The sequence below is a fragment of the Carcharhinus amblyrhynchos genome, chromosome 28 (assembly GCF_965287045.1).
Source record: "Carcharhinus amblyrhynchos chromosome 28, sCarAmb.v2.hapA, whole genome shotgun sequence".
Classification (NCBI taxonomy): domain Eukaryota; kingdom Metazoa; phylum Chordata; class Chondrichthyes; order Carcharhiniformes; family Carcharhinidae; genus Carcharhinus; species Carcharhinus amblyrhynchos.
Genome location: NC_137351.1, coordinates 17,101,421 through 17,129,395, shown reverse-complemented (window position 1 = coordinate 17,129,395; position 27,975 = coordinate 17,101,421). Strand labels below are relative to the sequence as shown.

At 46.1% G+C, this 27,975-nt stretch overlaps 2 protein-coding genes across 2 annotated transcripts; one reads left to right on the top strand and one right to left on the bottom strand.

Annotated features, from left to right (window-relative positions):
* Positions 1 to 20: 20 nt before the first annotated feature.
* arpin (actin related protein 2/3 complex inhibitor) lies at positions 21 to 10,538 on the bottom strand. The gene is made up of 6 exons (XM_080214315.1): positions 10,432 to 10,538; positions 10,251 to 10,326; positions 9,966 to 10,098; positions 9,200 to 9,406; positions 5,202 to 5,365; positions 21 to 2,875 (listed from the first exon to the last, which is right to left on the bottom strand). The coding sequence occupies exons 1-6, from the start codon at positions 10,521 to 10,523 to the stop codon at positions 2,867 to 2,869; spliced, it is 681 nt and encodes a 226-aa protein (XP_080070441.1). The 5' UTR covers positions 10,524 to 10,538; the 3' UTR covers positions 21 to 2,866.
* afg2b (AAA ATPase AFG2B) lies at positions 10,522 to 27,306 on the top strand. Its single transcript, XM_080213982.1, has 9 exons — positions 10,522 to 10,538; positions 10,624 to 11,710; positions 12,508 to 12,693; positions 20,249 to 20,407; positions 20,564 to 20,773; positions 21,366 to 21,596; positions 23,286 to 23,420; positions 24,757 to 24,879; positions 27,049 to 27,306. Exons 1-9 carry the CDS (start codon positions 10,522 to 10,524, stop codon positions 27,205 to 27,207), a joined length of 2,307 nt encoding a protein of 768 aa, XP_080070108.1. The 3' UTR covers positions 27,208 to 27,306.
* The last annotated feature ends 669 nt before the right edge of the window (positions 27,307 to 27,975 follow it).

Below are 27,975 nucleotides of genomic sequence, written 5' to 3'. Positions count from 1 at the left end.
CTTAATGAAATGTTGCAAGACAGAATTATTTTGATTTATTATTGCCACATATTAGTATACAGTGAAAAGTATTGTTTCTTGCGTGCTATACAAAACATACCGTTCATAGAGGAGGAGAAAGGTCAGAATGTAGTGTTACAGTCATAGCTAGAGTGTAAAGAAAAATCAACTTAATGCAAGGTATCCATAGAATCCTTACAGTGCAGGAGGCGGCCATTCAGCCCATCAAGTCTGCACCAACTCTCCGACAGTGCATCTTACCCAGGCCTTATCCCCATAACCCCACATATTTACCCCACTAATTCCCCTATCTTGGGATGTTATTTAGCATGGCAAATTAACCTAACCTGCACACACCTTTGGACTATGGGAGGAAACCAAAGCACCAAGAAGAAACCCACTGATGGCACATGAGCATTAACAGCCGCCAGCTTTGTTGGCGGTGCATTGTGACGCTGGAATCATGGGCGAATTCCGTTTCGTCTCGGTGAGTTCCCAGGATGATGGGACTGTGCTGGGAGTGATGCTGATTGCGGGGGTGGAGCCTGACCTTCTCCACTGGTGCCCGATCCTCAATCAGGAAATTGGGGAACATCTCCCTGTAAAACAGCCGCCACCACCTCCCTCCTCCAGCGCCCAATCAAAATGGCCACTGCACCTCAGATTTTGGCCTTGCGGACCATGTGACACTGACATCATGCTGCTGGTGATGTGTTCCTGACCAATCAGGGACGACCTCAGCCCCAGTCCCAGTGAAGACCAATCAAGCCTGGCAGTATAATTTAAACGCACCAATGAGATTAAGACCAATAATGTCACAGTTATACGAACTAAGTGCACAAACAGCTGTCTCCCTTTTTCCTGAGGAACAGTTAAAGAAGTGTAAATGTGCCGCACCTTTGGGTGCTGAATAAAACCATTGAAATTAAAAACCAACTCGACTCTGTGGAAAAGAAGCAATCTAGCAGTATCAAAATTGGTCTAATCAGATTGAAGCTCTATAGTTAATCCATTAATAACAGTATAAACGTTTGAAATACAGAAGTTCTGTTGTTTTGAAAGGGAGAATTCAGAGAATCAAAGAACAAAACAGTTCCAGCACAGGTTTCAGGTCATTGTGTCCACACCAGTTCTCTATAAGAGCATCTTGGCTAGTTCACTGCTCTGAACCCTGTTCAGATAATCCAATCCCCTTCAAAAGTCTCGATTGAACCTGTCTCCGCCACACAAACAGGAAGGACATTCCAGATCCTAAACACTTGCTGCATCAAAAGGTTATCTCTCATGTTGACTTTGATTTTTTTGTCATTTACTTTAACTCATCAATCTTTCTGCCAATAGGAAAAGTGTCTCCCTGTCTACGCAGTTCTGATTCCTGATTTCTGGGTTGTTGGGAGGAAATTGGCAGCAAGTTGTGTTTAGTTGCATCTGGAAGTTGGTGAAACATCTCAGCATGGAAGCATAAAAATTATACTTGTTACTTCTCTTGTAATCGGCCTTCCTTCCCGCCTCAATCTGTCAGCCAGCCATTGAACATAATTTATATAAAATGACAGGTAAGAACTGAACAGCAGTCAAAATTATACAATCTTGAACAATAGGAGCCAGGAAAGTTTCCAGTTGGTGAACAAACATTTGTCCTTTAGCCAAAATCAAATGGTCTTACATGAAATTTAACTCCCCACATTAAGAATTTAGCAGAATAAGTTCTATTTTGTTTTTTTTTCCACTCATCATTTTGCAGTTTCTTCTTGTAATTTTACCGCTTGGCTTCAGTTGCTAATACCACTCACTCTCAGAAAAGACAGACAGTCCATTCCCCAATCCTCAACAAGAATAGAAATGTTCAGGCCTTCAAGCATTCATGAACAGACTGCCAGACAATTGCAAGCATAAAGTCAAATCATATCAACATGATGCAGCACCGCGTAAGCCTGGCATTACCAACCAACACCAAACCCCAATCAATGCCCAAATCAGTTCACATAATACTGCCAACTAATATATTTCACAACAAGACACTTTCTCAGCCAAATGAGAGGAAGTAGACAAGCAAGATTTTGGAGATTAATTAGAGGAGGTAAATGTGGTGGATCAGTTCTGCTTATAAGGAGGAAGGACATATGAATATAACTGATGTTGTGAGAGAGTAAGGTGACATGTTCATGAAAAGAACCGCAGAATAAGGAGCATGATTACTATCCAGACTTCTTATGCTAAACGCTACCATAGGGGGAAATCTCCTGTTAGCTAACAATTGTTGGATTGTTGATCCTCCCTCTTTGTAATTGCATAAATTGAGGTTAAGTGCATGGAGGTGAATGGCAGTGATTGGATGGTTACTTGAGCACACGTAAAGAAAGACTTACTGACACAGCGGCCGAGTGGAGTCAAGATATATAACTGGTCCAAACAACCATATCCCCAAGCCAATCACAAGGTGACTTTGTTCCAAAAAAATGTTACTTCGAGGACTGGATTAAAAGTGAAGTAAACAACACCTTTGCAGGTATTTGCCGGAATTTCCCGAACGCGCTCAGACAAGGCTTGTAAAATCCCACCCAAAGCCAACAGAGAATTCTGTTCTGTGAGCTTCACCCACTGCAATTCCAGGGCGGGAGTACCAGTAAAATTCAGGCCATTATCTCAAAACCTCAGCAACTCTTCAGTTAACTTGGGGAAATCTAAAGATGCTCAAGTTTAAAGCCAGTTAGAATGGTTTATATGTGAAGCTTTGTTCAAAATTTTAATAATAGAGAATGTCAAAAAGAGAGGTTGATAAAAAGCACTTTGTTCTCAGGCATCCCATCCTGTTAATAATCTCCCAGCTGCCGGAATTTCTCCATTTCATCGACTTTCCAGAATCTCAGTCATCCTGGAGGAGGAAAATATCCATTTAGTTGAAACTGTTCAATAAATGGAGCACACTTTACATATTACAGAGAAGGAGGTGCTGGAAGTCTTAAAGCATACCAAGATAGATAAATCCCTGCGACCTGATGAAGTGTACCCCAGGACACTGTGAGAGACTATGGAGGAAATTTTGGGTCCCCTAGCAGAGATATATGGATCACTGACAGCCACAGGCGAGGTGTCTGAAGATTGGAGGGTGGCAAATGTGCCTTTGTTTAGAAAGGGCTACAGACAAAAGCCTGGGAACTACAGGCCAGTGAGCCTCATATCTGTGGTGGGTAAGTTGTTGGAAGGTATTTTGAGAGACAGGATCTACAGGCATTTAGAGACGCGAGGACTGATTAGCGACAGTCAGCGAGGCTTTGAGTGGAAAATCATGTCTCACAAATTTGATAAAGTGTTTTGAAGAGGTAACCAAGAAGGTAGACAAGGGCAGGGCAGTTGTTGTTGTCCACATGGATTTTAGCAAGATTTCTGATAATGTACTGCATGGTAGGTTGTTGCATAAAATTAAATCTCTTGGGATCCAGGGTGAGATAGCTAAATGGATATAAAATTGGCTTGATGGCAGTAGACAGAGTGGTTGTAGAGAGTTGTTTTTCAAACTGGAGGCCTGTGACCAGCGATGTGCCTCAGGGATCAGTGCTGGGTCCACTGTTATTTGTCATTTATATTAATGATTTAGATGAGAATGTAGGGGGCATGGTTAGTAAATTTGCAGATGATACCAAGATTGGTGGCATAGTGGACAGTGAAGAAGGTTATCTCTGATTGCAATGGGATCTTGATCAATTGTGCCAGTGGGTTGACGAATGGCAGATGGAGTTTAATTTAGATAAATGTGAGGTGATGCATTTTGGTAGACTGAACCAGGGCAGGACTTACTCAGTTAATGGCAGGATGTTGGGGAGAGTTATAGAACAAAGAGATCTAGGGGTACATGTTCATAGCTCCTTGAAAACGGAGTCACAGGTGGATAGAACGGTGAAGAAGGCATTCAGCATGCTTGGTTTCATTGGTCAGAACATTGAATACAGGAGTTGAAATGTCTTGTTGAAGTTGTACAAGACATTGGTAAGGCCACGCTTGGAATACTTTGTATAATTCTGGTCACCCTATTATAGAAAGGATATTATTAAATTAGAAACAGTGCAGAAAAGATTTACTAGTATGCTACCGGGACTTGATGGAATGAGTTGTAAGGAGAGGCTGGATAGACTGGGACTTTTTTCTCTGGAGCATAGGAGGCTTAGGCATGATCTTATAGAGGTCCATAAAATAACGAGGAGCACAGTTCAGCCACATAGTCAATATCTTTTGCCAAAGGTAGGGGAATCTAAAATTAAAGGGCACAGTTTTAAGGTGAGAGGGGAGAGATACAAAAGAGTCCACAGGTGCAATTTTTTCACACAGAGATTGGTGAATGTCTGGAACAAACTGCCAGATGTAGTAGTAGTGGCAGGTATAATGTTGTCTTTTAAAAAGCATTTAGACAATTACATGGGTAAGATGGGTCTAGAGAGATTTGGCTAAACGCGGGCAACTGGGACTAGCCTACTGGTTAAAAAAAGCGGCGGCATGGACAAGTTGGGCCAAAGGGCCTGTTTCCATGCTGTAAACCTCTACATGTGAAAACGGAAAATACCAGACATACAGAGGTCAGTCAAATCAACCAGTCCCATTTTTAGGATCCGGTCTTTACCAGAAGCCAGGGGAGGCGGGTGCGTGCAGGTAAACCTGTTTCTGATCATAGATTAACTTCCTGTGGCTTTGATTCAAAATCTCTTGGATCGATTTCAATTCTTTTCATTCAGCTTAGAACATTCCCCTGCACACTGACGCTAAATGGTTTCAGATCAGCTGCCATTACACACAGATCCCAATGTTTCATTCCATTCGACTGATTCTCAGTATCCAGGCTGTTGATCTACCGCTGCAGTGGGATTTCCCCCCACAACACCCGGCTATTCCTAAAGCGTTCAAACAAAAACTAAATCATTTTTATAATTGTGACTTTCTAATAAAGTTTCCTGCAATGGGTTCAAAATATTTTAAAAATAATTTTACAAATGGCAACAAACAATTTGCATTTTGTTACTTCAGTGAGTTACCAGGGCAATGTCTATCCTTTCCTTCCTTTGTAAAAAAGGTTACTGGTTAATATTAGATGTAATCTGTTGACCTTCTCATGCAGCCTTGGTACATTTGTTGCTTCAATCCAATCAGTTACACAACTTTAACTATCTGTTAAATTTCCCTGTAAAAGGAGTAAGTGATCCATATCTCACCCACTCATCCTCATCAGCTGCTTCTCCCTGGCTGCAAGCTTTGGCCTCTTGCTCGTTTTTACACTTTGCAGCAAATATGTTGTCAGTCCAAGAAGTTCCCGTCCTTTCACTTCCTGCAAAGTTGCATTTTGTTACAGTTCCAGCATCCATTTTGGCCAGCGAATCTGATAAAACAAGAATTTGTGTCACTACAGCAAGAGCTGGCTGCTCTCTAAATCTGTCAGAAGACAGACAGACAATCTAATTTATGCAAAAAATCACTCACTGACCTTCACACTCAGTGATTCCCCAGTTAACGGACACGAGGACACAACATTGCTGGTTTATCTGGATAATTGCTAATTATTTGCTATTATTTCATCAAGTGTTAGCTTTGGCTCAGTCGATTGGAAGCTCACCCCAAACCACGAGGTTCAAATTCAAGCGTCACTGGGACTAATGAATAAAAATCAAGGCTGACATCATAGTGCAGCACTGGTGGAGTGCTGAGCGCGGCACTGGCGGAGTGCTGAGCGCAGCACTGGGAGAGTGCGGCACTGGCGGAGTGCTGAACGCGGCACTGGGAGAGCGCGGCACTGGCGGAGTGCTGAGCACGGCACTGGCGGAGTGCTGAGCGCAGCACTGGGAGAGTGCGGCACTGGCGGAGTGCTGAACGCGGCACTGGGAGAGCGCGGCACTGGCGGAGTGCTGAGCGCGGCACTGGGAGAGCGCGGCACTGGCGGAGTGCTGAGCGCGGCACTGGCGGAGCGCTGAGCGCGGCACTGGCGGAGTGCTGAGCGCGGCACTGGGAGAGCGCGGCACTGGCGGAGCGCTGAGCGCGGCACTGGCGGAGCGCTGAGCGCGGCACTGGCGGAGCGCTGAGCGCGGCACTGGCGGAGCGCTGAGCGCGGCACTGGCGGAGCGCTGAGCGCGGCACTGGCGGAGCGCTGAGCGCGGCACTGGGAGAGCACGGCACTGGCGGAGTGCTGAGCGCGGCGCTGGGAGAGCGCGGCACTGGTGGAGTGCTGAGCGCGGCACTGGCGGAGTGCTGAGCGCGGCACTGGCGGAGTGCTGAGCGCAGCACTGGGAGAGCGCGGCACTGGCGGAGCGCTGAGCGCGGCACTGGGAGAGCGCGGCACTGGCGGAGCGCCGAGCGCGGCGCTGGGAGAGCGCGGCACTGGCGGAGTGCTGAACATGGTTCTGGGGGAGCGCGGCACTGGGGGAGCGCTGAACACAGCACTAGAGGAGAGTGGCATTCTCTAAGATGCAGTCTTTCTGCCCGAGACCCCATCTGGCAGTTTGAGTTGATGTAAACAATCTCATGGCACCATTTTGAAGAGGAGAAAGTGATTTACTCCAGTGTCATAGGAGCAGGAATAGGCCCTACCAGCCTACCCCATCATTCTCTACAGTCATGGCTGATCTGGGTGTGGTTTCAACTCCACTTTCTTGTCTGCACCCCACCCCCCTCCATAACCCTCCCTCCCAGCCTTAAATAAGTTCAAAAACCCGACCTCTACTACTTACTGGGAAAGGGAATTCCACACAGTTAACAACACTTTAGGAGAAAAAGTCTCCTCATCTCTGTCTTAATGGGAACATTGTCTACTTTTAATCTAGTTTTAGTTCCCTCCATGTCAAACTATTTTCTCTCAGCAGGTCACAAGACAATCAATGAAATCTCTTCGGCATAAATTAGAAATTAGAAGGAAGTCTAAATAGGAACATAGAAACTAGAAGCAGGAGGTGGCCATTCGAGCCTGCTCCGCCATTCATTTTGATCATGGCTGATCATTGATTCAATATCCTGATACCCACCTTCCCCCCATATCCCTTGATCCCTTTAGCCCCAAGAGCTGTATCTAATTTCTTCTTGCAATCAGACAACATTTTGGTCTCAACTACATTGTGGCAGTGAATTCCACGCACTCACCACTCTCTGGGTGAAGATATTTCTCTTCATCTCAGTTCTAAAAGGTTTACCCCTCATCCTCAAACTATGACTCCTATTTCTGGACTTGCCCCAACATTGGGAACATTCTTTCTAAATCTACCCTGTGTAACCCTGTTAAAATTTTATAAGTCTCTACGAGATCCCCTCTCACTCTTTTAAACTCCAGAGAATATAATCCTAACCGACTTAGTCTCTCCTCATTTGACAGACCTGCCATCCCAGGAATCAGCCTGGTAAAGCTTTGCTGCACTCCCTCTATAGCAAGGACATCCTTCCTCAGAGGAGGACACCAAAACTACACACAGTAGTCCAGGTGTGGCCTCACCAACGCCCAAAGCAAAACATCCCTATCCCTGTACTCAAATCCTCTCACTATGAAGGCCAACATACCATTTGCTTTCTTTACTGCCTGCTGTATGTGTGCATTTACTTTCAGTGACTGATGCACGAGGACTCATAGGTCTCGTTGAGTATCCAAATCTCTCAATTTACACCCATTGAAGTAATAATCTATCTTCCTATTATTGCTACCAAAGTGGATAACCTCACATTTATCCACATTATACTGCATCTGCCATGCAGATGCCCTCACACTCAGCCTGTTCAAACCACACTGAAGCAGCTCTGCATTCTCCTCGCAGCTCACCCTCCCACCCAACTTTGTATCATCTTCAAATTTGGAGATATTACATTCAGTTCCCTCTCCCAAATCATTAATATATAATGTAAACAGTTAGGGTCCTTGAATAGACCCAGGCAGAATTCCACTCGTCACTGACTGCCAATCAGAAAAAGACCCATTTAAGCCAACTCTTTGCTTCCTAACCAGTTTTCTAACCATCTCAAGATATTATCTGCAATCCCATGTGCTTTAACTTTACATAGTAGACTGTTATGTGAGACCTTGTCTAAAGCCTTCTAAAAGTCTAAATAAACCACATCCACTGGTTCTCCTTATTCAACTCTACTCATTAGAAAAAATTCCAATAGATTTGTAACAACAATGAGAACACCAGTGTGTTCATTAAACTGAGAACAGAACAAAGAACAAAGAAAATTACAACACAGGAACAGGCCCTTCAGCCCTCTGAACCTGCACCGACCATGCTGCCTGACTGAACTAAAACCCCCTACCCTTCCAGGGACCATATCTCTCTATTCCCATCCTATTCATGTATTTGTCCAGACGCCCCTTAAAAGTCACTATCGTATCTGCTTCCACTACCTCCCCCGGCAGTGAGTTCCAGGCACCCACCATCCTCTGTGTAAAAAATTTGCCTCAAGGTAAGTTGCAACAAAGTATGGTAGAGGGAAAAGTAAAGTTGCCTTGGCCCCAGATGATCATAGGACGCTGTCCTATGGATGGGTGGTGGTTTAACCTGAGGGGTCACCACACCTCAGGCAAGGGACAAGGTTGAGAAGGCGGGGCGGTACAGGAATTGAACCCTCACTGTTGGTGTCGCTCTGCATCATTACCCAGCCATCCGGCCAGCTGCTAAACCAATCTCCAGAAGCAATACCTGATTGAACACAGACATTCCTCCGGAGTAATGCCTCACATCTCATCACACAAATAGACATTGGCTCAAATTATCCAGTCGGCAGTGATGCTGAGGTCATTGATGCTGATTGTGAAGATAACTGCACACCCAGATTGTTCTGTGTCCTTACGCCCAGGTCTTCCTGTCCAGACTGTATCAGCGACGCTGCAGTGAAACCACCCACGGAGCAATGACAAAGATGAGAAGCGCAGCGAATACAACAGCTTTTCACAACATCACCTGCTGTATTTTAAAAGGTCTTTAAAATGGTGTGGGTGTGTGAGAGTGAATGAGAATGAGGAATTCTGCTGTGTACAGCTTCTCTGCCCTGTTTCCTACTTTCCGATGCTGTTCATCGACTGTCAAGCACTTCCTGAGAATGTAAAAGGCGCTATAGAAATTCTGGTTTGTTCTTTTGTAAGACAGCTCGTAAACGATTTACACCAACAAGAATGGTGATTCTCAGCAAAGCCAATTATTCCAAAAGAATTCGCATTGCATTTAACAAACAGAACACAACTTACAGATAAAAGGACTATCCCCTTTAGTTTTCAAACGTAATCCATCTCCAACCTCCAGCTCAATATTTTCTAACTCTTTCTCTGAGATCCAGAACGCCAAGCTCTGATCAGGTGTGTGCTTCTCCGAGATTCTCACCAACTCTGGTTTATTTATCAAACTCTTCAGCTCCTCCACGGAAATCTTATCCGTTTGTCCCTTTGCTTCCACTTCTATCACACAATGGAAAACAAGAAAAGATTGAGCAACAAGAATGGCACGGTGGCACAGTGGTTAGCACTGCTGCCTCACAGCGTCAGAGACCTGGGGTGGCACGGTGGCACAGTGGTTAGCACTGCTGCCTCACAGCGTCAGAGACCTGGGGTGGCATGGTGGCACAGTGGTTAGCATTGCTGCCTCACAGTGCCAGGGACCCAGGGGGCACAGTGGGTTAGCTGTGCTGCCTCACAACGCAGGGACCCCGGAATGGCACGGTGGCACAGTGGGTTAGCACTGCTGCTTCGCAGCGCTAGGGACCTGGATGGAGATGCTGACGTTGGACGGGGTGAGCACAGTAAGTCATCTCACAATATCAGGTTAAAGTCCTAACAGATTTATTTGGTAGCACGAGCTTTCGGAGCACTGTCCCTCCAAGAGGAGGCCATTCAGCCCCTCAAGCCTGTTACACAGGAACAGGAGGAGGCCATTCGGCCCCTCGAACCTGGTACACAGCGACAGGAGGAGGCCGTTGGAATTCTTTAGAATGGCTACGATGAATGACATGATACTCACTGAAGGAAGACATCAAATAGCCAGTGTTGACCTTTTTGGTTTCACTGAAATTTGGTTCTATCTCTACCCCAGCTGCATCAAACTTCCTTTTGTGAATTCTTGTTGGCTGAACATAAAGAATAAAGTAACGCTCCTGAAAAGCACAAGAATTAAAGATATAAAATAATACAAACATTTTTCTAAACGAAAAAATTATCTTCAGATTTCACTTTGGAGAACCCCAAAACACAGCCCCGCCCCCAACCCACTAGTCCCGCCCCCAAAGGCCCAGCCGCGCCCCCTTACCGGTTGGCGCCCCCTGACGGGGATCTGGTGGCGGCTCATTGCGCGCAGCTTCCCCTCCAGCACCGCCCCGCAGCCCCTGCGAACAAAACACCCGGTTAGCGCCTCCGCCACGGGCGGCCCCCAGCCCCCCGGCTCCGGCTCCAGCTCCGACCCCGGCCCCGGCCCACAGCCCTGCACTCACCCCTGCAGCGTCTCCGGCTCCCAGCGGCCCGGGAGCGGCTCCAGGATCCACGGAATGTTCCGCAGAGTCTGATCATCATAGAGACGGCTCATGGCTGGCCCGGGAATGTAAGGGGCGGGGCCGGGGTTTGAGGAGGCGGGGCCCAAGGGAGGGGCGGGGCTATTGGGTGAGGGGGCGGGGCCCTGGGGTGAGGGCGACCGGGTCACAGGTCATGGCCGGGCCTGTTCTCCGCCTGCTGCCTCCCGCCGCCGGGGACCGGGGTTCGCAGCGCTGCCGCCTGGGGCCTCGGGCTCTGGCCGCTTTGGGTCTGCGGCCCGGCTCTCCGCTGCGTGTGTGTTTACCGGGCGGAGCCGCTCTATGCGCCGCCTGGCCGCGGGGAGACCGGGCCGAAGGCCTCCTGCAGCTGGACACCAAATGCGTGAGCCCAGGGCTGCTGGGGAGGCCGTGCCGGGGCCTGAACCTGGGCCTCGGGCAGCTGCAGCCGCTCTCCTCCGTTAGACTGAGGCGAGTCCGCGTTCGGGTGGTGCTGGAGGATGGGGCTCCGGGGGGAGAGGCCGGACCCGGGGCCTGGCAGTTGCTGCGGGAGCCGCTGCGGGGGGTTCATCTCCAGCCGGGCTTTGTGGTTGTGGAGCCGGAGCCTGCGGCCTGGCCGGGGCTGCTCCGCCTGGAGGTGCGGGCGGTGGAGCCGGAGCTGGGCCCGGGCAGCGCCGGCCTCCTGTGCCCTGGGGCCCGGCTCGAGGTGGAGTCAGTGCTGCGGCCGGAGCAGCTCCGAGGCCCGGGCCTGGGCTTGGGCGGCCTGGAGCAGGTGGCCTCCCCGCTCAGGGAGATGCTGAGCCTCCCGCTCCGCTTCCCTAAGGCCCTGGGCCGCCTAGGGCTGCCCTGCCCGCGGGGAGTGCTGCTGCTCGGACCCCCGGGTGTGGGGAAGAGCGCATTGGTCCGGGCCTTGGTCCGGGAGCTCGGCCTCCCTCTTCTCGAGGCCTCTCCCGCCACTCTGCTGGGCTCCCGGCCCGGGCAGAGTGAGCAGAGACTGAGGCAGCTGTTTAGTCAGGCTCAGGCCCGGGCCAGAGCCGGGCCCTGTCTGCTCTTCATCGACGACATGGAGGCGCTTTTCCCACGGAGAGCGGCTGCGGGCAGCGGCCCGGAGGAGCGGCTGGTGGGTCAGTTGCTTACCCTGATGGACAGCCTGGAGCCCTGGACACAGCTGCTGGTGGTGGCGGCGAGCAGTCGACCCGAGGCCTTGGAGCCTGCCCTTAGGAGGCCCGGCCGCTTCGACCGAGAGGTGCCCGGCATTTAGCATCGGCTCTGGCCTTTACCCCCATCACCACCCCCTAAGTGTGGCTGTGCCCGGGCACTGAGCGCTGAGAGGAGGCTGCTGTGCTGCTGAGTGTCCGGGGACAGCAACATTCAATAGGGAGAGAAACAGCTAGAAACCTGACACCAACCAGACAGCTGGAATTGAAAAGTTAAAGTTTATTTGTCAGTGTCACAAGCAACCTGCACTGTCTTTCAGACTGTGGGAGGAAACCCATGCAGACACGGGGAGGAAGTGCAGACCTCACTGACAGTGACCCAAGCCGGGAATTGAACTCGGGTCCCTGGCACTGTGAGGCAGCAGTGCTAAGCTAGAGATGAGTGAGATTCAGAATTCTGGACGTTCTCAATAACGGGTGAACAGTGACTATGAGCCAGCTGCGTGCAGGAAATTTCACTGTTGGTTTGAGCACAGGAAAAGTTTTGAAGACTTTGAGTACAGTTTTTTTCCCATTTTGCACAATATTAATTGAAATTGGTGGTTCTCTGCTGCCCTATTAATGGTGACGCCACAGGAGAAATTAAGAAATCCGGTTTAACAATCACATCCCCTGCTCAGCACACTCACAGTGACCCATTTCCATATTCTCCCTGTGTATGTGACATTTCCTGGACAGTAAATTTACCTTTCCCCTAGCTATAGCACTGTAACTATTGCTTCCCTTGTTTTATAATCTCGACCCTCATGTTTCATACAGAATCCTAAAAAGGTGATTTTAAGTTTAATTGTGAATCTAAGTCACTGAGTTTGATTCTTCTCTCCAGATCACAATCAATGTCCCAACAATGTTGCAGCGTCGGTCCATTCTGGAAGTGGTCACCTCTGCAATGCCTTTGAGGGCTGACGTTGACTTGTCTTGGCTGGCAGAAGCTACAAGTGGTTATGTTGGTGCTGACTTGACAGCTCTGTGTCGTGAGGCTGCTCTACAGCTTGTAAGACGCAGCTCCAAGGTACGAGAAATGATTAGCAAAGAGCCCATAAGAGTAAACAAATCAACCCCTGAATTCAGGGACCATCCATATTAACCAGAGGCCAGCTTCAGAGCCCAGCCAGCTGGTTCACCAGGCTATCCATTTTGATAATGGAAAATGAGAGACAACTTGTTTTAATAAGTGCCCACTCCCAAGGGCTCTAACCACATGATGTCCTAACTACACTGAGCTTGTGTGTTTCATTCAAAAGGAAAAGGATGTGGTTTGCGCACACAAACTCAAAGCAACACAACAGGCTTATGGAAAGAGATGCTGTCTACACAGCGAAGCCTGTCAAACACCCCATGACATTGCCTTCAAATCCTGGGCGGCACAGTGGCTAACACTGCTACCTCACAGTATCAGGGACCCAGGTTCAATTCCGACCTCAGGTCACTGTGTTGTTGCACATTTTCCCCATGTCTGCATCAGTTTCATCCGGGTGCTTCAGTTTCCTCCCACAGTCCAAAAATGCGTGGGTTAAGTTGATTGGCCATAATAAAATGCCCCTTAATGTCAGGGAGACTAAGAGGGTAAATACGTGGGATTACGGGGATAGGACACGGGTTGGATTGTTGTCAGTGCAGGCTCAATGGACCAAATGGCTACCTGCACTGTAGGTTCTATGTGACCAGCTCTTAAAGCAATCATGCAACCAATTAAATATGTAACATCTCTCCACCTTTATTTGTGTGGTCATGACAACAAAATATTAAAGTTTTATTTATTAGTCACAAATAGGCTTACATTAACACTGCAGTGAAGTTGCTGTGAAAATCCCCTGGTTGCCATATTCCGGCTACTGTTCAGGAGAGAGAATTTAGCATGGCCAATTCACCTAAACTGTGCATCTTTGGACTGTAGGAGGAAACCGAAGCACCCGGAGGAAACCCACGCAGACATAGGGAGAATGTGCAGACTCCAAACAGACAGTGACCCAAGCTGGGAATCGAATCCCAGTCCCTCATGCTGTGAGGCAGCAGTGCTAACCACTGTGCCATCATGCTGCCTTAACACAAGATTGATAATTCTCTAGACACAATGTTAATCATTGAACACAGTCCATAAGAAAGTCGATCAGGAGGATGTCTGTTCCTCTTTTGCTGTATATTGTGTTAAGAATTTGACTGCCCTTAACCCTGAGAGTATGATTTGGAACCTCAGTAGACACTTTGTCTTGTGGAACTAATTTTGTAACACAGATGTAATCATCAGGCAACTCAGATTCAACCAAGTCTTCTGTAGCAGTATTCACAACACAAAGGAATAAAGAATTAGCTACTTCTGGAGCTGATTCTGAAAAATCATTTAGAGATGATAACAATTGGTCAGCAAGATGTCCCCCAATTAGTTAATCTTCTGTTTGAACTTTGTAAGAAATTGGATCTGTTTTTGCTGAAACTCTGGCTGGTCCCCATTTCTCTCTTTTGGGAAATTACACACTAACACTTGATCTCCTTGTTCAAAAAAACGTTGTTTTACTCTCACTTCTCATCTCGTAACTTGAGATTGTTGTTGACGCTTTAATATCTCTGGAGTTTCTGGAGGTAACAAATCAAACGTGGTTCTCAACTTTCCCTTTGAGAGTAATGCAGGCCAACATTGTGTAGTTGCATGAGTAATGTTTCTATAAGGTGCCAAAAAACTTTTCACCTGACATGATAAACCTTGCTTTAAAACTTTAAAGAATGTTTCAATGATTGCACAATTCTTTCAGTGAATCCACTGGTTAGAACAAAGAAAATTGCAGCACAAGAACAGGCTGTTCAGCCCTCCAAGCCTGCACCGACCATGCTGCCCGACTGAATTAAAACCTCCTCCCTTCTGGACACCGTATCACTCTATTCCCATCTGATTCATGTATTGGTCAAGTTGCCCCTTAAACGTTACTGTTGTATTTGCTTCCACTATTTCCCCAGCAGCGAGTTCCAGGCATCCACCACCCTCTATGTGGAAAAAAAATTTCCCTCATACATCTCCTTTAAACCTTGCCCCTCGCACCTTAAACCTTGTGCCCCCTAATAGTTCTCTGTTCCACCCTGGGAAAAAACTTCTGACTATCCACTCTGTCCACGCCCCTCATAATCTTGTAGACTTCTAACAGATTGCCCCCCTCAACCTCCCGTCGTTCCAGTGAGAACAAATTAAGTTTCCCCGACCTCTTCTCGTAGCTAACGCCCTCCATACCATTATATCTGGTAAACCTTTTCTATACCCTCTCCAAAGCCTCCACATCCTTCTGGTAGTGTGGCACCAGAATTAAACACTTTATTCCAAGTGCGGCCTAATTAAGGTTCTATAAAGCTGTGACATGTCTTGCCAGTTTTTAAACTCTGTGCCCTGGCCAATGAAGGCAAGCATGCCATATGCCTTCTTGCCTGCCTTCTTACCTACCTTCTCCACCTGCATTGCCACTTTGTGACCTATGCTCCTGTACACCCAGATCTCTCTGCCTATCAATACTTTTAAGGGTTCTGCCATTTACTGTATATTTTCAATCTGTGTTGGACCTTCCACAGTGTATTACCTCACATTTACCTGGATTAAATGGCATCTGCCATCTCTCTGTCCAAGTCTCCGACCGATCTATATCCTGCTGTATCTCCTGACAGTCCTCATCGCCATCCGCAAATTCACCAATCGTTGTGTTGTCCACAAACTAATCAAACCAGTTACATTTTCCTCCAAATCGTTTAAATATATTACAAACAGCAAAGGTCCCAGCACTGATCCCTGCGGAACGCCACTTGTCACTGCTTCCATTCAGAAACACACCCTACTGCTGCTACCCTTTGTCTTCTATGACCGAGCTGGTTCTGTATCCACCTTGCCACCCCTGATCCCGTGCGACTTCATCTTCTGCACCAGTCTGCCATGAGGGACCTTGTCAAAGGCCTTACTGAAGTCCATGTAGACAACATCCACTACCTTACCCTCATCAATCATTATCATCACTTCCTCAAAAACCCCGATCAAGTTACTGAGACACATCCTTGCCTTCACAAAACCATGTTGCCTCGCGCTAATACGTTCATTTATTTCCAAGTGGGAGTAAATCCTGTCTCAAAGAATTCTCTCCAATAATTTCCCTACCATTGATGTAAGGCTCACTGGCCTGTAATTGCCTGGATTATTCTTGCTGCCCTTAAACGAAAGAACAACATTGGCTATTCTCCAATCCTCTGAAACCTCCCCTGTAGTCAGTGAGGATACACAGATTTCTCTCAAGGCCCCAGCATTTTCCTCCCTTACCTCTCAGTATTCTGGGGGTATATCCCATCAGGCCCTGGGGCCTTGTCTATCTTAATGTTTCTCAAGAACCACCATATCTCCTTTTTGATCTCGACATGGCTCAAACTATCTACACATCCTTTCCCAGACTCATCATCCACCAAGTCCTTCCCTTTGGTGAATACTGACGCAAAGTACTCATTTAATACCTCGCCCATTTCCTCTGGCTCCACACATACGTTCTCTCCCCTATCCTTGAGTGGGCCAATCTTCTCCCTTGCCACCCCTCTTGCTCTTTATGTATAAAAAGCTTTGGGATTTTTCTTACTTCTGCTGACCAATGACTTTTCGTGGTCCCTTTAAGTTTAGAACATAGAACACGACAGCACAAACAGGCCCTTCGGCCCACAAGTTGCGTCAATCATATCCATATCTACCAGGCCATAGAACTATCTATAACTCTCAATCCCATTAAATCCTATGTATTCATCCAGAAGTCTCTTAAAAGACCCCAGCGAGTTTGCCTCTACCACCGCTGACGGCAGCCGATTCCACTAACTCTCCGCCCTCTGAGTGAAAAACTTACCCCTGACATCTCCTCTGTACCTGCTCCCCAGCACCTTAAACCTGTTTCCTCTCGTAGCGACCATTTCAGCCCTGGGAAATAGCCTCTGAGAATCCACCCTATCTATACTTCTCAACATTTTATAAACCTGTATCAAGTTGCCTCTCAACCTTCGTCTCTGCAAGGAGAAGACCTAGCTCCCTCAACCTATCTTCATAAGACATGCCTTCCAATCAAGGCAACATCCTTGTAAATCTCCTCTGCACCCTCTCAATAGCTTCCACATCCACCTGTAGTGAGGTGACCAGAACTGCGCACAGTGCTCCAAGTGGGGTCTGACAAGGGTCTTATAAAGTTGCAGCATTACCTCCTGACTCCTAAACTCAATCCCTTGATTAATGAAGGCTAGCACACCACACGCCTTCCTGACCGCATCCTCCACCTGCGAGGCTGATTTAAGAGTCCTATGGACCCCAAGATCCTTCTGTTCCTCAACACTGCTAAGAGTCCTACCCTTGATATTGTACTCCTTCATCCTGTTGGACCTGCCAAAATGGACCACTACACATTTATCCACATTGAAGTCCATCTGCCACTTCTGTGCCCAGTCTTGCATCCTATCTGTGTCACGCTGCAACTTCCGACATCCCTCCAGACTATCCACAACACCACCAACCTTCGTGTCGTCGGCGAACTTACTAACCCATCCCTCCACTTCCTCATCCAGGTCATTTATGTAAATGACAAACAGCAAGGGTCCTAGAACAGATCCCTGGGGCACTCCACTGTGACTGACCTCCATGCAGAAAAAGACCCATCCACAACCACTCTCTGCCTTCTGCAGGCAAGTCAGTTCTGGATCCGCAAGGCCAAAGCCCCTTGGATCCCATGCCCTTTCACCTTCTCAAGAAGTCTTACATGGGCGACCTTATCAAACGCCTTGCTGACGTCCATGTAAACCACATCCACCGCTCTTCTTTCATCAATGTGTTCAGTCACATTTTCAATGAACCCAACTAGGCTTGTAAGGCACGACCTGCCCTTGACAAAGCCGTGCTGACTATTTCTGATCATACTAAACTTCTCTAAATGTTCATAAACCCTGTCCCTCAGAATCTTCTCCATCAACTTACCAACCACTGAGGTCAGACTCACCGGTCAGTAATTTCCCGTGCTATCCCTGTTCCCTTTCTTGAAAGTAGGAACCAGATCCGCAATCCTCCAGCACCTCTCCCATCTCCATCAACAATGCAAAGATCATCGAAAGTAGAAGTTTCTTTCTACTTTCTTTGTATTCCACGCTTGCTTTATGTGTTCCTAGCCTTAACAAATGCTCCCTTTTTCTTTTTGACTGGGCTTACAATATCTCTCCTGAATCCTTATCCTTCATCCTTACAGGAACATGACGGTCCTAAATTCCTATCAGCTCATATTTGAAAGCCTCCCACATGCCCGATGTTGATTTGCCCTCAAACGTCTGCCCCCAATCTACTTTCTTCAGTTCCTGCCTAATATTATTGTATTCAGCCTTCTGCTAATTTAGCACTTTCACTTGTGGACTACACTTGTCTTCATCCATCAGTACCTTAAAGCTTGCTGAACTGTGGTCACTGTTCCCGAACTGCTTCCCTACTGAAACATCAACCACCTGTCCAGGCTCATTCCCCAATACCAGGTCCAGTACGGCCCCACACCTAGTTGGATTATCTACATGTTGTTTTAAGAAGCCCTTGTGGATGCTCCTTACTCTGCCCCATCCACACCCCTACCACTGAATCCCAGTCAATATAGGAGAACTTAAAATCACCCATTACAATAACCCTGTTACTTTTACACCTTACCAAAATACACCAATGTATCTGTTCCTATATCCCCCGCTGGCTGTTAGGAGGCTTATAGTAAACCCCCAATATTGGGACTGCACCTTCCTGTTCCTGAGCTCTACCCACATTGCCTCGATGTATGAGCCCTCTGAGGTGTCCTTAACTTTGGTGAGTCTAATGACTCACCAAATTCTCACTATTATATCAGTCGTTTTAAGGTTGTCACAAACTGAGCAATGTTTTCTCCTTCCATTTGATTCCTTCAGTGAATCTTGAGTCTTTTATGATGTTCAGTGGTTTTGGGGATGAATGCTCTTCAGAGATCTTTGTCAAGGTGCCCTAAATTTTGGATCCCAGCTTTGCTGGATGAACCAGATTAAAGGTTTTACTTCCCATTGTACCGAGAAAAGCTGGTACAAGCAACTCGTTTGTAATTTTATTTGCTAGTACGAAGTACTGAAAAGCTCCACAGTTCAGTTTCTTCATAACTCGCCATTTCTCTTGCGGGCACTAGAGACTCGGGACTGTTCAAGATATTTTGTAATGTCTTCCCGGTACTCCCTTTTTACCTTCTAAACTGTAGACTTTGTATTTTTTAAATGGCCCCACCCATACAGCAGAGCATCTCTCTTAGTGAGCCTCCCATGTGGCCACTGTGTACGAACACATACACAGACCATGCAGCTTAGAGGAGTCCACCCGATTATTTTTCTCAATAACAAATGCATTTTTTTCCTTACTTGGTTTGTTTTCTCTGGCACTTCAATTTTAATTCTGTTGTTGATTTTTCTCAACCTTCTAATACACAGCACAAGACCCACAATGTATTTTTACTTGGGATCTTTTCCTGATGCTTTTGACAAAACAAAATCCCGACTCTTCACCCAGTTTTCCTCTTATGTTAGGGTGACATAGTGGTTAGCACTGCTGCCTCTCAGCACCAGGGAGCGGGGTTTGATTCCTGGCATGGGTTGCTGTCTGTGCGGAGTCTGCACATTCTCCATGTCTGCATGGATTTCCTCCGGGTGCTCCGGTTTCCACCCACATTCTGAAAGACATGCTTGGCCATGCTAAATTCTCCCTCGCTGTACCTGAACAGGCGCCACAGTGCGGCGACTATGGGGATTATCACAGTAACTTCACTGCAGTGTTAATGTAAACCTACTTGTGAGATACTAAAAATAAATTTTAAAAACTTTAAAGGGCTTTTGGTTTTGCACACACAGATTCAAACTAATGCACGTAGATTTATTGAAAGAGATGTTCTCTACATTGAGCAGAAAATGGAAATAAGACAAGAGTCTGCGAAACACCCCAGTGACTTCCTCAAATTAAGTGACCAGCTCTTAAATCAATAATGCAACCAGTTAAATATGTAACACTGCACCTGCACCCACAGATCCCAGGGCTAGATCTGACCAAACTTCTCACATCCCTGCAGAATCAGCACAGGAGTCCTGGTTAATATTTCAAACCCTTGTGAATACCTTGGCTGATTGCCATACTGTCAGCCGAGCTCAGAATAGGGAGATACCTGGGGCCCTACGTTCTCCTCACTCCCCATCTTGTTAGGCTGTTATTGTTTTGCTTCCAAATACGGTGGCACAGTGATTAGCTTGCACTGTCAGGGACGCAGATTCAATTCCCAGCTTGGGTCACTGTATAGAGTTTGCACATTCACCCCACGTCTGTGTGGGTGTCCTCAGGGTGCTCCGGTTTCCTCTCGCAGTCTGAAAGACATGCTGGTTAAGTGCATTGACCCGAACAGGTGCCAGAATGTGGCAACTAGAATTTCACAGTAACATTATTGCAGCGTTAATGTAAGCCCATTTGTGACTAATAAATAAACTTACAGAATAGTTTTCCTGTTTAAAATTCCTGTGTGTAAATATAATATTTGGTTTCTTTGTGGAAGGAGCCATTGGACAAGGAAATTACCTTCGCGGATTTCCGTGAAGCCCTGAAGATTGTGCAGCCTTCCTGTCTCAGAAGCAGCATTGGACTGACCGACTTCAGACCCATCCAGTGGGACCAGATTGGAGGCCTGAGTCAAGTCAAATTGAAACTCAGACAGGTAGAGTGCAGCAGTGACTCAAAGATGCAAATTGTTCTTTTATCCCTGCCCATTTTCTAGTCTGCAACCTCTCTGCCTCCTCCCAGCTCTGAAGGCTTGTAGGAGTATGAGACAGATCTACCATGTAGGTTATAATTGTTAGCATTTTCTCCACAGAGTCTCGAATGGCCACTGATGTATCCAGAAGCATTTGTGAGGATGGGTGTGACCCCCATCTGTGGAATTCTCCTGTACGGCCCACCAGGCTGTGCAAAGACCACACTGGTGAAGGCTGCAGCCTCAAGTTGCCGATTTTCTTTCCTTTCGCTCAGTGGGGCTGATCTCTTCTCACCATTTGTAGGTGATTCTGAAAAGGCCCTGGCTCAGGTGTGTATTTCAATCAACTTCCCTCTGGGTCCTCAACAGCAAGTTAATGATCATATCACGTAGAGCTAAGAACCAGCTAAAGCTGGGTGCTGCTGAAGGAAATGCATTATATCTAATCACTCTTCACTCATTCTGAACAACTTGTATTTATATGTACATTTCTGAAATGCAACAAGAGCTTCATGTTAATTCCACACTTTCTTTGATTAGGCTTTATTTCAAGCCTGTGTGAGCTCAATAATCAATGTTATAATTGCTTTAATTCTCTAATGATTAGCATAAGTAACTTATCAAGTAATAGAATAAGATGAAAGCAAAATACTGCTGGAGATCTGAAATAAAAACTGTTGGAAGAACTCAGCAGGTCTGGCAGCCTCTGAAGAGAGAAATGGGCGTAATGTTTCAAGTCAGATTGACTCATCTTCAGGTGAATGTTCACTCTGTTTCTCCACAAGGCCTGAGGTTTTTCAGCATTTCCATTTTTATTAAAGATAAAGTCTTGGTGACGGTTGACAGGATTGATGTTGCAACCACGTTACTGTCTCCCCTAACGCGTTTGCCCTTGTACACTCCCATTCTGTTCAATGTACAGGTTTTTCACCAAGCTCGAGTTGCAGCTCCATCAATCCTGTTCCTTGATGAAATTGATTCAATGCTCGGATCCCGCTCACTCGATGGAACAAAGGACCGTAGTGTTAAAGAACGTGTGCTCTCTGTTCTTCTCAATGAAATGGATGGAATTGGTCACTCGCTGGCCAAAAACAGAGGCGCTGAGAGGGAAACATTCCTGCCTGAGGGAGAACAATCGGAACTGACAAAAAAGGTGAAAATTTTAATTGCTGAAACCCGAATGTGGAAAGTGCTGATTCCAGAAGGGTTTTGATCAAATAAAGAAGCTGTTTGCCACTGTTACACAAAATTCTGACTAATTGCGAATTCATGAACAGGTCTTGGAAATATCCCAGTGACACTAGGGCGGTCTTTCTTGGGAAGTTCTTCGGCTGTGTGACAGAGTAAAACTTTCCCTCAGTGCACACACAATCTATATGAATGTGGACAAGATAGAAAAATATCTTGGTAAAAGAGCAGTTCAGAAAATTATTTCAACCGAACTGAGAGAGTGAACAGAGGAATTGGAATCATAGAATGATGCTGCACGGGACAATGCCATTCTGCCCATTGTGCGTGTCCTGGCTCTCGTAGAAAACAGAAAAAGATTAGGGTGGCACAGTGGTTAGCACTGCTGTCTCACAGTGCCAGGGACCTGGGTTCAATTCTGGTCTCGGGTGACTGTGTGGTGTTTGTACATTCTCCCCGTGTCTGAGTGGGTTTCATCCGCATGCTCCAGTTTCCTCCCGCAGCCCAAAGATGTGCGGGTTAGGTGGATTGGCCCTGGTAAATTGGCCCTTAGTGTCAGAGGGGTTAGCAGGGTAAATACACGGGGTTGGGGGTAGGGCCTGGGTGGGATTGTTGTTGGTGCAGGCTCAATGGCCTCCTGCACTGTAGGGATTCTATTAGCAAAGCTGAATGTTGTCCTATTGCAGGCAGCAGCACGAGAATTTATAATGAACTAAGGAAATCGCAGGAAAACTGAAATGATTTGTCCCTGTTTTCACAAAGGAAGATTCAATACCTTACAACACCCCCTGACTATTAGAGAACAAAGGGTCTAGTGAGAACGAGGAACTGAAATAAATTAGTATTAGTGAAAATGCAACACTGAAGAAATTACTGAGACAGAAAGTTGGTAAACCCCCAGATCTCCTGATGTACATCCCTTGGTGTTGAAAGAGGAACTATGGAGATAGCAGATGCTTTGGTGATCATCTTCCAAAATTCTATAGACTCGAGTGGTTCCTGCAGATTGGAAGTTAATATAACCTCACTCTTTAAGAAGGGAATTAGAGAGAAAACGGGGAGCTACAGACTTGTTAGCCCAACAGCAGCAGTAGAGAGTATAGCAAAGGTTCATCACACTGATTCTTGGGACGTGGAGGTATTGAAGAGACCGGACTTGTAATCTCAAGCGTTTAGAAGAATGAGAGGTGATTTCATTAAAGAGAGCAAAATTCCTACAGGGCGTGACTCCTTTAGTGGCTTGAATGGTAGCTCTTCCCTTTAGAATTTTTCTTTACAGAAGGGATATAGTTATTCTCAGTATTCTGAAATATCTCTTTAAATGTCTACCACTGTTTCTCTATTGATCTGTCTTAGACTTGTTATCATCAGCTGACTTTGCTTTATTCTGCTTTCATGACCACATAGTTGATCTTGTTTTTAAGTTCATGATACTTGTCATAAATCCACTCTTCTCCCTTTTAAACTGGATGTAAAATTCACCCTTTCAAACTGAATGTATCTACATCTTACAAAAGCTAAATTTCAGCCTTTTGAGATATTGAATTTTGTTCCTGTTCCTAGTTTCTAATCTTGAATATAAATCATTAACATTTCAGCGGGAGATTCTCACTAACTTGCTTTGAGGCTAATGAAACATTGTGTTTCTGTTTAGTTGGAGTTTCAGGAGGTTCGTAACAAAGATGTGATTGTGGTGGCGGCAACAAATCGACCAGACCTCTTGGACGATGCTTTACTGCGACCTGGGAGATTTGACCAAATAATATTTGTTCCATCTCCAGATGAAGAAGTAAGTTTGGGCTCATGAAGCAGGTGACACATATCCAGTACGGTGCATCTTGGTGCTGTGAGCTGTGCTGCTAGCTTCCCAGTGAGCGACTGGTGACCCCAACTTCACTGAGGTCTGTGCTTTCATGTTGCTTCCAGTTGTATTTATGCCTTTATCACAATTATTTTTTATTATTCATTTATAAATTAATGTGGGTGTTGCTGGCTAGACCAGAATTTATTGCCCTTCAGAAGGTGATATTGAGCTGCCTTCTTGAATCACTGCAGTCCCTGAGGTGTGGGTACATCCACAGTGCTGTTAGGGAGTTCCAGGATTTTGACCCAGCAACAGTGAAGGAACGGTGATATGTATATCTGAGTCAAGATGGCGAGTGACTTGGAGGACAGTCTCCAGGTGATGACATTCCCAGATATCTGCTGCCCTTGTCCTTCTAGATGGTAGTGGCTATGGGTTTGAAAGGTGCTGCCTAAGGAACCTTCGTGAGTTTCTGCAGTGCATCTTTTAGATGGTAGACATGGCTGCCACTATGCTTCGGTGAAGGAAAGATTGAATGTTTGTGGAAGGGATAGCAATCAAGCGGGCTGCTTTATCGAGTTTTTTGAGTGTTGTTGGAGCTGCACCCATCCAGGCAAGTGGAAGGTATTTCATCACACTCCTGACTTGTGCCTTGCAGATTGTGGGCAGGCTTTGGAGAATCAGGAGATGTGTTACTTGCTGCAGGATTCCTAGCTTCTGAACTGTTCTGGTAACCATAATATTTATATAGCTAGTCCAGTTCAAGTTCTGGCCAATGGTAACTGCCAGGATGTTGATAGTGGGGGATACAGTGATGGTAATGCCATTGAATGTCAAGGGGCAAAGGTTAGATCCTGTCTTGTTGTAGATGATCATTGCCTGGCACTTGGGTGGTGCAAATGTTGCTTGGCACTTATCAGCCAAGCTGGATATTGTCCAGGTCTTGCTGAACATTGTGCAGTCATCAGCGAACATCCCCACTTCTGACCTTATAATGGAAGGAAGATCATTGATGAAGCAGCTGAAGATGGTTAGGCCTAGGACACTTCCCTGAGAAATTCTACATAAAGATACTTAAAGAAAAAGTTGATTTATATAGTGCCTTCAGCATCTCAGACATCCAAACTCACTATTAAGCCAATGCGGTATAATCACTATAACGTGGCAGCCAGTTTGCACCCACAGCAAGCTCCCCGAAACAACAATGTGATCATCATTGGGTAGTCTGTGTTTGGTAGTGTGTCTTGCACAACATTCCGTCTGTGTTATCTGGAGGGATACTGCTGTACGTGTTCTCATTTAGGGCCTTTATTCCCTCTAGGCAAGACTTTCCATTCTGAGAATTTGTACATCCAAAACTCCACTGGATGATGTGTCATTGGAGGAACTGGCTGCTGCGACCAGAGGTTTTACTGGAGCGGATATACAGAACTTGTGCAAAGAGGTGAGTGAAGTGTGCATGGCGTTGACATTCCTGCACTCAGGCACAGGTCTGAGCTGGTTCACTCTCTGCCCTGCTGGCGGTTAACGGCAGATACATTCCGAGTATCAAAGCTTTGAATGTGTCTCTGTCACAGGATCAGACTGAGAAATGAACGTGGTTTGGAAACACAGGAAAGCAAGAGCTTTAGAGTTTGACGGAATAATGATTCTAAAGTAAAAGCAGATGTTAGAAATACTCATCAGTTCTGGCAACATCTGTGAGAGAATGAAGATATCTTTTGCTGAAACATTAACTCATATTCTCTCTGCAAATATTGCAGGAGCTGTTGAATATTTCCAGTTGGTTTACTTGTATAAAATCTAGCCTTATATAGTGACATTCTCCACATTTCCTTTATTACTAAAGCATCTCTCTGGGAAATTGGTTTTAGAGTGGTTAAGCACACATTGACACAGCATAACATGCAGGTGCAGCAAGCTTTTAGAAAAGCTAATGGAATGTTGGCCTTTATTGCAAGAGGAATTGAGTTCAGCAGTAGTGAGATCTTGTTTCAATTCAAGCTTGGTTAGACCACACCTGTAATAGTCTGTACAGTTATGGTCCCCTTAGCTCAGAAAGGATATTATTGCCAGAGACGGAGTGCATAAAGGTCCACCAGACTTGTCCCAGGAATAGTGGGATTACCTAATGAAGAGGGATTGGGAAAACTGGGCTTGTATTGTCTAGAATTTTGAAGAATGAGAAGTGACCTCATTGAAACCTACAAAATACACAGAGTTGGTGGCAGGAAGCTGTTTCCCCTGGTTGCAACATCTAGAACCAAGGCACACTTCAGAATAAGGGAGATGCTGCTTAGGACTGAGATGAGGAGAAATTTCTTTATATAGAGGGTTGTGAATCTTTGGAATTCTCCACCCAGAGGGCTGTGGAAGCTCAGTAATTGAATATGTTTACAGCAGAGATTGATAGATTTCTGATTAACAATAACAGAAAGGGTTATGGGGATAGTGGGTGTAAAAAGCGTTGAAATGCCATGATCTATTAAATGGCAGAGCAGTCTTGATGGGCTGAATGGTCCACTCCTGTTCTTGTGTAACATTTCCCCAGTTTGTGTCATCAGTAATATTGGACCCAAGTTCTAACTTGTCTGTAGTTAGCTCCTCGTCCAGCTGTCCCAATGACCTCACCTGCGCACAGGACCCACTGACACTCCCCCAAATTCCACAACACCACGTTTGCACACCGACCCCCTCACCTCGCCCCCAATCTCAACTCCACCCTCACATTGCTCCAGTGTTCCTCCAAAGGGTAACCTTGTCTGTTGTGAATATATTGACATTGTCAACTTGATTTTTTTTTAATCGCTTGTGATGTGGGCATCGCTGACAGGGCCACCATTTATTGCCCATCCCTAATTACCATTGGGGAAGGTGGTGATGAGTTGCCTTCTTGAATCCGTAGTAGTTAGATCCTATCCCTATCACCTACACCGTGGTGTACCTATCCCTGTGGTATAGGTACACCACGGTGTTGTTAGGAAGAGAATTCCAGAATTTTGATCCAAAGACTCTGAAGGAGCAGTGATATATTTCCAGACCAGAATAGCGAGTGACTTGGAAGGAACCTCCAGGTGATGGTATTCCCAGGTATCTGCTGCTCTTGTCCTTCTAGATGGTACTGGGTTGGAAGGTGCTGTCTAAGGAGCCTTATTGAGTTCCTGCAGTGTATGTTTAGATGATGCACGTGGCTGCTGCTGTTCATCGGTGATGGAAGAGCGAATGTTTGTAGAAGGGATAGCAATCAAGCAGCATCTTTGTCCTGGATGGTGTCAAGCGTCTTGAGTGATGTTGGAATTGCATCCATCCAGACAAATGGAGAGTATTCCATCACTCTCCTGACATGTGCCTCGTTGATGGTGCACAAACCTTGTGGAGTCAGGAGGTGAGTTACTCGCTGCAGGATTCTTAGCTTTTGATCTGTTCTTGTTGCCACAGTATTTATATGGTCAGTCCAGATCAGTTTCTGGTCAGTGCTAACCCCCAGGATGTTAGTAGGAGATTCAGTAATAGTAATGCCATAGAAATTCAAGGGGCAATTAAGCTTAAACTCTACTCCGCACCCACGGGACAGGGCAGGTGTAATACCTTGTGGCTATTTTGTTCCTCACAGGCTGCCTTACTGGCTCTGCAGGAAAATGGACTTGACGCTGACGCTGTGAAACACAGTCATTTTCTCAAATCTCTTCAGAATTTAAAGCCCTCTTTGACCGCCCAGCAGTTGGATTTTTACCACAATCTGTTCTCAGCAGCAAGGCAGACGATAGCCTGAGCATTCCCGTGGACAGCAACTGACAACCTGGCTCCAAATGAAAGAATCAAAACTAAGTGAAATTTCTAATAAACTTCTATTTTGTATATAAACAGTCTTGATCCTTTCAATTCAAAGTCTGACCAGTCACACAATTAAAAATCACTAAGTATGATGAAAAATATCTGCAGCACAAATCTGATCTGCATTATAACAGATGTGATTATTTAATGTATAGGATGTTTGATGGAATGCAGCAATCACGCTGGACATCTGAAGGTGTGAATAAGTGTGTTCCTGTGATGGCTTCATTGTGTCTTTCTGTCGCCTGCTGAGACGTCTGACCACGTTACAGTGGAGATTATGGCTTGCAGAGTTCCAAAGATAGTGATGGGAGAATGGAGATTACCAGAGATGTAGTTTCACAAGTCTACCCTTTCCCTCCAGTTCAATTGTTTGGTATTCTGTGTAAATGGGTTCTGCCACATGCAGCCGTTTTATAAGGCAGCAAAATATTACAATGTGCAGCGAGGGCTGGGGAAAGTGGCTTAATGTCTGAGGAAATGGGTTGGAAGGAAGCTTTTGAAGGAAAAAGGTCCAAGAGGTGTCAAAAGGAGCAGAGAATGTGTAGCCCGGGCCAGCAGAGTGAAGAAACAAGCTGGAGAGTTTAAGATTAGGGTAGGGATTACAGTTGTTCTGTTCAGGAAAGAAATTAATGACAATCAGTAGATAAGGCTGATGGGTCAGTTTGGAAGGACTTGAGCACAACAAGCTCCAACACCAGCTATG

Bases quoted from the DNA above. Each gene is read 5' to 3' on its own strand.
- afg2b (XM_080213982.1), top strand. The intron at 20,408-20,563 runs GTAGAGTGCAGC...TTTTCTCCACAG, and splicing joins TCAAATTGAAACTCAGACAG to AGTCTCGAATGGCCACTGAT. The intron at 24,880-27,048 runs GTGAGTGAAGTG...TGTTCCTCACAG, and splicing joins TACAGAACTTGTGCAAAGAG to GCTGCCTTACTGGCTCTGCA.
- arpin (XM_080214315.1), bottom strand. From the start codon at position 10,523: ATGAGCCGTCTCTATGATGATCAGACTCTGCGGAACATTCCGTGGATC. The intron at 10,099-10,250 runs GTAAGGGGGCGC...TGTGCTTTTCAG, and splicing joins CCGTCAGGGGGCGCCAACCG to GAGCGTTACTTTATTCTTTA. The intron at 9,407-9,965 runs GTGAGTATCATG...ATTGTGTGATAG, and splicing joins CTATTTGATGTCTTCCTTCA to AAGTGGAAGCAAAGGGACAA.